At 39.3% G+C, this 10356-nt stretch overlaps 1 protein-coding gene across 1 annotated transcript in view; it reads right to left on the bottom strand.

Annotated features, from left to right (window-relative positions):
- The window catches only part of malrd1 (MAM and LDL receptor class A domain containing 1), a 64026-nt gene that overhangs the window by 41618 nt on the left and 12052 nt on the right, over positions 1–10356 (bottom strand). The window contains exons 6-10 of the mRNA XM_013912315.1: positions 8583–8714; positions 6631–6783; positions 3991–4096; positions 3109–3476; positions 1940–2373 (exon numbers count right to left, since the gene is read on the bottom strand). Of these exons, the coding sequence (XP_013767769.1) occupies positions 1940–2373; positions 3109–3476; positions 3991–4096; positions 6631–6783; positions 8583–8714 (1193 nt within the window). The remainder of the gene's footprint in view (positions 1–1939; positions 2374–3108; positions 3477–3990; positions 4097–6630; positions 6784–8582; positions 8715–10356) is intronic.

Below are 10356 nucleotides of genomic sequence, written 5' to 3'. Positions count from 1 at the left end.
GTTCCTGCAACTGGTCCGTCGGGTTATTGTCTCCCCAGAAACACTTCCCTTGTGTTTTTTCCTATTTCGGTTTTCGTTTTTCCTATTTCTGTTTTGAATTTTTCCTATTTCCGTTGTCGTTTTTCCTATTTCCATTGTGTTTTGTGTGCTTTTGCAGCATTTTTCTTATTGCTGGTGTTTTCTTAAGTTGCAGTTTGTTTGGCCTTTCAGGGCCACCGCAGAAAATATTGCACACAGACAGATTACACACAAGTTTTACGGAGGAAACACTGAAAAAAACCCTTTTTTAAAAATGTTTAATCATATCACCTTCAGTCTGAGCAACATGCTAAAATTTGCTAACATTAGCTTTGTGTGTTTGTTCTGCAAGGCCTCAGGCACAGAGGCCTAGGGACTAGTTGACAAGGTGAAACTGGTCACAAATAGGTACATGGTGGTGCACCAGAAACCACCTTGCGAGAAACTTAAAGAAGTCTGGAGGCTTTTCTTTCTAAGCTCTTGATTAGTGCCTTACTGTTGCTTAACAGTAAGGCACTAATTCTCAAGTTTTTGAGTGGCAGCAGCAATCTGCTAGCAACCAAAACAAGTTTACATAGAGGTTTTTGTTGCAATGCGCAGCACCTTGGTACCTACAACGGACAACTTGATTCGATATATTAGTGGCTCAATAATGCAAATTAACAATTATCAATACTTGGCAAAAGCCTCCTTTATCTAAAACTGCCGAAATGCCAATAAATTAGACGCATATTTCTTCATTTAATTATTGACTTGAATTTTTCTTATAGAAAGCATTCAGTTATCCAGGTTATATGTGTGTTTCCCCTTTTTTAAACAATTTTCTCAGAGATGTTGTTTCAGCAGTCACTTGCATGCTTGTGACTGCAAAAAAAGGGAAGTATCATTTAGAAATACTCGAATACAAAGATTCTTATCAGGTTTTAAAAAGAAAACAGCTTGAACGTGAAAAGTACAGAAATGTTTTTACAGATAATTTTGCCTCTATAAGATCCTACATACGTGCAGAATAAGGCACCTTAATAGTTTAAGTTTTCATATTATCACATTTGGATGATTTAAGCAGGAAATGCAATGATGTATGTCTTTTTGTTCTTACATTGACCACATTCAGTCTTAATGGAAATGTAAAAGGATGAATTTGACACAACTGACTATTCAGATGCCCGGTTTTTAGAGTTTGTCATTTCATGGCACTTTGCCTGCACTGGGAGCAAATGGATCACTCTGAATTTGAATTTAATTCATCAGTGTCTGTTTTTCTCCCACTTTTACCCTTTCTGCAGTCAATTGACTTGACACACAGAGTTGCTGTTTTCATTGCCATAGCAGAGCAAAAGTCTTTAACTGCCTGTCAAGTTATACTCACTCATGAGTAATGACAACAGAACATCCATCTTGAGGGATCGATGTTAAGCAGTGAAGCTATTAAATGGATCTTCATCACGCAATGGTGGAGTGCACTCCATGCAGACGCTTTGCTTCACTAATGTCTCGGCGTTGTCTGCAAAGGGAACTGTTTTTACCTAGAGCTTATGTGTGCATATCTACTTTGATTACACAAGGGAGCCAAAAGCAAATGACTCACAGTGGGATGCCAAGACTGTAACATCACAGGGTTTACCTAAGAGTTATATCTTAACCACTGTGTAAGCAGAACTTTGAGATATTTTCTTCTTATTTCCGTATTTTCATTTTGCCATGTATTGAGTGTACTGTCTGAAAGTCGGTTTTTTAAAACAATAGTCACAGATTAAATTGAACACATCACATGTTTTACCAATTATGCTCTTAAAATGATGCTTAAAGGTTAAAACATCCAAGAAAAATCCCACAAACGTGAAATAAACGTGTAAATACCTCACTGAAAATGCCACACTGCTTTATAATGATGTCTATGTGAATGCTACCATTAGCTAACCTGGAAAGGCTGAGCACTGCTGAGGTAAAGAGTCTCCCTGTGCCAGAAGTCTCCTTGATTTCCATATTTCACCCACAGCATCTGGCCACGGCCTGTAGCAGTGGTCCTCAAGTACACCGCCAGGTAGAACACATATTTTCCAAACATGTGGTAATAGAAGCGGAAAGCACAGTGGTTGTACGACTTGCCATCGTGGTGGGTGGGTTTGAAGACTGGACTGAGCAACACCGCCGTGTCTTTGAACTCCCGAGGGGCAGACGCCTCAATGTAGAGGTAGTGGCCATAGACGGTGCCCAATGTGTGGTCCTTCAAAGGGCCTGTGTTAAAGGATGGAGTCGGGCCTTGGTAGATGGTCCAGTCAAAAACATCTTCTCCAGTCTGTTCCTGTTTCCAGTTACACAGCCCATGTTCAAAGTCACACTGCAGCTCTGGAGCTGTGACACATGACAGAGAGAAATTCACTACAGACAAAACTACAACAATATAAAGCAATAAAACGCAATCAACATCTTGTCTTTGTCCATTTAATTGTATTTATCTACCGTTAAGAAAACTTGAATTTTCCAGACTGACATTGATAAACATTGATAAACACACAAAAAAGTGCCAGAATCAGTGCAGCAGAGTCTACTGGCCACACATGAAAATAATAAATATTTTCATATACAGTCTACAAGCAGAACTTGAGAATGCATGACTACGTTTTACCCATAATTTAACTTCGCCACAGACAGTGCCATTTCAGATCTACTGCTTTAACACAGCAGCAGCAGCTAATGTAGCGTTAAGCAGAAGTAAGGAGCTTTAAAATGCTTTATGCAACTTTTAAAAACTTTTTTCATATCTGCAGTAACGCTACCCAGGACCTGCAAACAGATTTTAATGTGTGAAATTAGAGATGAGCAGCTTTATGTAAAATATCTGAACAATTCCTCCACCAAAGAATATAGTCCTCTTGGAAGGAGAAACAGATATTTTTATGAGCTGAATGCCTCAGATTAAACTTGTTTATTATTTCTGCATTTATAAACCAAGTCTGTTGCAAGTGAAATTAAATGAAGTAGCTTCATCTCAACAAGCTAAGACAGGGGAATGCCCTGTAGACACTGATGCAACACTATGACGAGTACTTTTACTTTTGATCCAGAACAAACATCAAAGACACTCACAACATCCTGCCTCATCTGATCCATCCCCACAGTCGTCCACAAGGTCACAGAGCTGCAGATGCTCCACACATGCCTTGGTGTGCACGCAGTGGAAATGTGTGTGGGGTGGGCACTCATCCACCGCCGGAGGCAGAGAGCAGTTCTTGAAAGCGATATCGTCTAGAGCGGCGACTCCATCGAACACGCCGAGGCTGATTTTAGCCAGGGAGATGTGGAAAGGCTGGGTGATGCGTCCCAGCTGTACGGTGACCTGGTTCCAGTGGGGTCCTTGGTCATACAATGTTCTCCATATGACAGTGCGGTTTTCAACTCCTTCGATTCGAAGTGACATGTCAGCAGCTCCCACAGAAATGCCTGAATTATAATGCCTGAGGGGAATAAGACAGTGATGGAAGACAAAATGTTAATTTTGAATGGATACATTCCCTCGTGCTATACCTGAAACCTTTGCCTTCATCCACATACTGTAGTGAAAATACTCAATGGACATAATACCTGAGGACACTGAAGTAAAAAAAAAAGACCATTTATAAAGCTCCTGCTTTCTGCCTGGAGAACTTCTCCAATCACTCAGGGGAAAACTATAATCTGTTATTAGACATATACCTTCAGGGGCCATAAAACTGTCAGAACAGGACAGATTCAGATACTTCTTATTGTGTGTGATTGTGAAAGATGAGATATGCTTAGAGTGCAAAACTGAGACAGGTAAAATGATGAGTGGAGGTAAGAACGAGATCAAACAAGTAGTAGAAAGCAGAGAGACAGCAAGTGGAAAAGCGTGTTTTCATAGCAATGAATCTTGTCAAACTACTTTGTGGGCTTGACAAAGAAATGAAGACTGGTTGTGATGTGCTGGCTTTAAAGTAGTGTGACTCTAACCAGAAGGTCATGGTGCAGGCAGCAGCCGATTGCTGGAACCGCGGTCCTCGGAGAGCAGCGTTTGGAAACAGACTGCTGCTGTTCTTGAATATAAACATGAAGTGACCTGCAATGAGAAATGACAATTACTATTCAGCATCTACTTTTTTAAAAGTTCTGTAAACAACTTGCTTCACCAGACAGTCAGTGAGTCACTGACCAGAAACTCTTATGGAAGTTCTTTTAGTTAAACATCTTCCCACGTTGTTGTTGTTGTTTTTGCTCCCTTACGGGTCTATTTTATCTGTGTTTCCTTTGGGATGTCTGTGAAATACAATGTCTAGTGTAAAAGAGATTATATATCTTCTTCTTTTAAATTTCAGCACAGAGCAAGATGTTGTGGATCACACAGGTTGGCTTGCTGGCCAACAGCCAGGAGCCAAATATAGAAACGGTCAGTGCAGCAGCGTTCACACAAATCATAAAATCATGCCGTTCTGCAAACAGCACAATAATAATAATAATAATAATACAGCTTAAAAAACAAAGCTGAGAAAAAAGAAGTTTTCAGCTGGAAGATAACTGCAAGTAGGCACAGAATAGAAAAGTTCTTTAACTTGATTCTAGTTCAGGTTCTATCTTTTCTTTCTTACCAGAGATGCAACAAAAAAAACCACATAGTGGCTATAATAATACAGCAGTGCTGTTTTATATGCTTCAGCCAACAACTTAAAACAATCTTTGCTGTAATTAAGAGCTTGAAGATATTTAATAAGATTAGTGTCACTTACTCTGGACCAGACCAACTGTGAAATATGGTCACAGTCTCTCCTTGGTGATTAAAAATAACTGCTGCAGAACAGTGAAGCTGACCTTTGAGTATTTGAACAGATAATGTCCTCGTCATTTTGCGAAGTGTTGTGATGATTAGTTTGGTAAATGGAATGGTTCTTATATAGAGCTTTCTACTCTATCTGAGCACTCAAAGCACTTTATACAACTTACCTCATTCAAACATTCACAACTATTCAATTCATACAAGCAAATTCTTTCTACTCTCACACTCACACTCACTCGTTCAACTTGGGGTTAGTATCTTACAAAAGGATAGTTTTTCCTTCATGAAATCGATTAAACATTTCTACAAACTTCTGTAAAATTCCCTCAACAAATCTTTCTTTACCTATTTAAGAGAAGAGATCACATGCTTCTGTGATGCCTGGTCTGATTAATGGGAGTGTTGTGTCAGGAAAGACTTCTGGTGTAAAATCTGTGCCAAATCAAACACATGGATCCATCTGCTGTGGTGATCCACTGGGAAATGAGGGAGCAGCTAAAAGTTTCCAATTTTTAATGACAAATTATAACAGAAAAGTTATTTACCATGCTTCTCTAAGTAAATTAAAACATGAAAAAAGCACTTCATAGCATTGGTTTCAAACACACACCTTTAACTGGATTATTAGGTATGGCTTGCCAGGTTGTGGATACAGATGGGCTGAAATTGTATGTATGGATGGATGCATGAATTAGTTATTCATATTAAAGTTTGAAGTAATGCAAATTATGGTGATTTCCCATGAGAAACAGCAAAATGTGAGGGCACTAGGTTTCAAAATATGGAAGAAACCAATAAAACCATGAAAAACATCAACATAAAGGCCAAAAGACTCACTTTGAGACTTGATAAACAGGACTTTCATAGCTAATAGCTGATGTAATGGTGTCCATCTTTTGCATAGTCTAATATAAATCAGATTCCTTTCTTACTAATACATTACAAATATTTAGAGTATAGAAGACTGGAATAAGAGATGCAGTGTTTATCTTTGCAGAGCAAAGCGTTGGTGGTTCTCATGTTTAAAAAGTCTAGAAAGGCACAAACAGCTTGAATAGGCTGGTGAAACCATGCTGTCTAATGCTGTACAGTTTGAGGCGGTGGTGTGATGAAGTTGAAATGTTTTCTTGGCTCATATAAGGTGTCCCACTGCCAAATAATCACTCTTTGAACACACCACATACCTGCGCATTGTCACACCCGAGATAAGTCTTTGAGCGGTCACAGTCATCTACATCCTCAAACAGATGCTCCCACCAGGATGTGTGTCATTATTTCACAAAGCTTCAGTTTAGAGTCTGCACAGCCACCTTACAGAGCAGTTTTTTCACAGCATCTTCACACAGCCTACGTGAGAACAACAACAGATGGTGCCTGCGTGGAGTCCGACTTCAAGAAGACTGCTTTTAAAATCCATCCCTATAGACTTAATTCTCCTCAGGGAAGAAGATGCGACGAGGCATAAAAATACAGTTGCATGTTGTGCCACACAAACTTCGAATAGACCTCTGCAGAGTCTTGTTTATTTCTGTAAATAATGTTAATATGCATAATGGGTACAAGCATATGTCGATTTCCTTTCTATTATTCAGACGGCTGAGAAAGCGTTTCTCCATGAAGTGCTTATCTCACAAAAGACAGTGCGGGAATTTTCTTCCACAAAACTTCAATTTAATCAGTGGATAATATTATCTTTTTTTCTGGCTAGAATCCAGTGAAATCACGTTATCGGCTTACCGCATTTCCCTTCTCATTCTCACTGGCTTCATGTCTCACATGGTGGCATTGCTACAGCAGGTTTGTGGTGTGTTTATTTCCCTTACCTTCAGTGCTGTTCGTGGAGTGGTCCAGTGGTGGTGGGCGACCATAGTAGTCTGGAGGTACCTCCATCGATGAGCCCCTGACCCAGTCAAAGCCATCGCCGAGGGTAAGCTCGTACCAGCCACAAGAATCACTCTTAAAGTCACACTCAGAGGCTAAATATATTGACATAAAGGACAAAGTTACATAAAGGTGAGGCTTGGATGTGAAATTAACATTAACAGATGATTTTCAGCCACATCCCATGATGTTTCCCAGAAGATTTATCAGACTGTAGTGTTCAAGTGATTCTACTGGGCCTTGAAATGAGCATGCTTTGTCAAATTATGAGTAAAAGGTCAATAATACAAACTTAATCCCAAGTTTTACTGCAGAGTAAGATTTTTAATACGTAGATTAATCATTTGAATGGATTTAACTTTTGAAAAAAAAGCTTCTACATTAAACAGGATGATTTCCCAAAGATTAAACTTACAATAGGAAAACTGGAGGCCACAATTTAAAACGAGACGTTCTGATGAATTTCAGTTTTACTTCTCCTCCTTTTTTCCCTCCACCTGTTTTGTGAACCACCTGCCACCAATAAGTCTTCCCATATATCCCTGCTGTTTCACCACTCAGTTGCCAGGTTCTCTTTGTATTTCTTATGAACCATTTCCAATCTGTTTTCTCCGTCTGTTTTCTTGTATTGACTCTGGCATCCAGTTTCTACTGTAGGTCTGCTGTTGGCTGTTGGTGGTGAAATGTGCAAACACACAGCTGCTTTTTTATTCTCTTCTCTGTCAAGATGATCTCACACTGCTTTAATAATGTTGCGGTCTGGAGAAGCCAATCCATGATTAATGGTGTGCTATTGTGTGTTTTCTGTCCAGGTATGCTTTGACTGCATTGCCAGTGGATCAGGGATCATTGTTACGATGAAAATTTCAGCCGCTGTCGATCAAATGCTTCCCGTGTGCTACTGCATGTTGTATCCAAATCTGAGGGTAGTTTTCTTCTTTCATAAATCCACCCTGTTGTTGACACTCACTGTGATGATTTGAACTGAAAAAAATTGATTTTCCTTATTTTGCTACCTTAAGAGTTGCTTCTTCACAGCCAACCTTCCACTAAAACTATTTCTGGATTGTTGCTGGATCGACTTCTTCTTTTGTCCTTCACTTGTCCAGTTTTCTCAAATTTATTAGGACACGCTGCACAGATTTTTCAGCTAATAGTTTGTAGGGAAACACCTTAAGTTGCAAAAATCCTTTTTTATTTATTTATATCCTTTTCAAACTGTGTTATCTTTGGAATTTTTTTTACGGGAACAAATGATCTGTTTTTGCAACAGACTGCTAATAGCAAAGTGACCAAAGAAGCAGTTTAAAATTGGTTCTTTGCTAAGTAGTCTGTTATGTGCAGACACAATGCTAGTTCCTCCTATGAGTTAGGTGCCTTTGTTAATGAAAAATTGAAAAACTGAATAATTTATAGGTTTGTGTTAAGTGGCTTAACAAGTTTTTTTAAAACTCCCCAGAAAATGTTCAAGTATAAGAACTTGACTACAAACGAATAAGAGTGAGAAAAACTCTGAGACCTTCAGAAAGCCTGAAGAGCTGTTGCTCAAGAGAAAGTCTGGTTTCTTGGAAGCAAAATATAAAGAAATGAGTGCCTAAAGACATTTGGTACTGTAAATGTGATTTGAACTAAAATATTTATAATTTTTGTGTTTTTTTTTCATTTAATAAGAAATGTATCATGCAAAAACAAAAACAAACTCGTTCGCCACAAATATGAAGCTTAAAATGTGAATGTGGTATCAGATAATTAAAAAAATAGAAATCATATTTAACTAAGGTAATAATATGGTTCAAAGTGGATGAACAGGAATTCATGCTGCCTGTCGCTCAGTCGAGCATACCAGTGCGATTTGGTTTGTTTTCATGTGTGAACTCAGATATAAGATCCTTACGGCAGCTGGCTTCATCCTCTCCAGAGGAACAATGCGGGGTGAAGTCACACACTTTGCTCTCCTCGATACACTCCCCATCATCGCACACGAACCACAAGGGAGGGCAGGCAGGAGGAGAGGACACCCTCCTCCCTATAAGAGGACCAGTAAAACACGACATTAGTACATTTGGATGAGAAAGCAGTATTCACAGGCAAGACGCTCTTTGATAGTCAGGAGCTAATAAAGGGTTACAGTTGCTACCACAGTTATTAATAAAGATGAACTTAAATGTGTAGAGATGGAGTGCATTAGCTGTGTTATGGAAGACTGGATACAACTGTTGAGTAGTTTGGATATTTTAATCAATATCATCTCAGACCTTATCACTCAAATGAACTCAGCTTCATTCCTCTTATTAGGAGTATTGGAAACATTTGAAAAAATGCATAATTTGTAAATGGTTTCTGGCTGGCTACTAAAATGAAGTCTTTTAAAGGCTGCTTTGCTGCTGTATTGAGTTTTTAGTAGCTCTCTTTGAAAAGAAATAAGGAATAAACTGAGCTGAAAGGATTAAAAAGGAGAAGGATTTGGATTAATACAGCATCAAGAGGTAAAGCTGTCAGGTTTTGTTACGAATTTTAGTTCATGTTTTCTCTTGGCTGCATTTTAAAAGTATTTCATACTCTGAAAATATTAAATACGTTGCATGTCCCACTTGTTTTTGCTTCCCGTGCTTGTCTTGTTTCCCACTTTTCTGATTTGTTGCCCCACCCTAATTTGTTTTCACCTGTGTCCAGTCAGCCCTGTCAGTCTTATCTTTCCCACTGTCTGCATCAGTTTTCACTACTCGCTGCTTCCAGAGTTCTGCGACTTTTCTCATTTCACTGCTTATGTGTCCTTGTCTCCTTTGTCCTTTGTCCTCCTGCCTGTGTCCTGAAAATCCATCTCAGTGGTCACTGAAGGAGGACAGAGGAGAAATGAGGCTAGATGTAAATTAATGAGGATGCACAGGTGACTCATTTGTTGAAGTGATTTTACTTCAAGATGATCCAACTTTCTGGTCTGTATTGCTTCTGTTTGTAACTTTAAAAAGCGTATGGCATCACTTCACATTAAGCCGCGTTGCGATCCTAAATATAAATCATGTCGCGAGCACTGTTGCATCAGAAATCATGAAATGCAGGAATATTTGATGCAGTTGCATCAAATTTAATTGGCATCGCTTTAAAACGAGGCTCACAGGCGAGGATGTCTCATTTTGTTAAATGCCCGCTGTCTTTCTCTTTCCTCGTGTCTCTCCCTCGTCTCATCTGCTCGTATCTTTGTGAGATGGAGTAAGACGCGAGGAGAGGAATCAAGGATAGGCATTTCTGGGAATGAGAACTGGGGGTGGTCAGTATGTGTGCTGTCTTTCTGTTTATCACTCCCTGCTGTTTCCAGAGCTTGCGTTTCCTGCTGGTGTAATTTTTTTCTTTTGGATTGTCTTTTTGTTGAATTCAATTTGGAAAATCACTCAGCAGCAGTTTCTTCTGTTATTATGCCTGCCAGTCCAGTGTGTGTCCACACTCTAAATGGCACATAACAGCTGCTTACAGATTGCTTTAATGTTCAACTAATTTGCAATAAGAAGAATGAGACTGTCTCGCTTAGAGATAGGATGAGGAGCTCAGTAATTCAGGAGTGACTCAGAGTAGAGCTGATACTCCTACACTTAAAAGGAGCCGAATGAGGTGATCCAAGCATGTCATACTGGGTAGAGGCCCTGGGATAGACCCAAGATACATCTCGCGGG

Source organism: Pundamilia nyererei, unplaced genomic scaffold (genome assembly GCF_000239375.1).
Source record: "Pundamilia nyererei isolate P.nyererei 1_Seehausen unplaced genomic scaffold, PunNye1.0 scaffold00087, whole genome shotgun sequence".
NCBI classification, from domain to species: Eukaryota; Metazoa; Chordata; class Actinopteri; order Cichliformes; family Cichlidae; genus Pundamilia; species Pundamilia nyererei.
The sequence above is the reverse complement of the archived record's forward strand: the minus strand, read 5'-3'. Positions and strand labels throughout refer to the sequence as shown.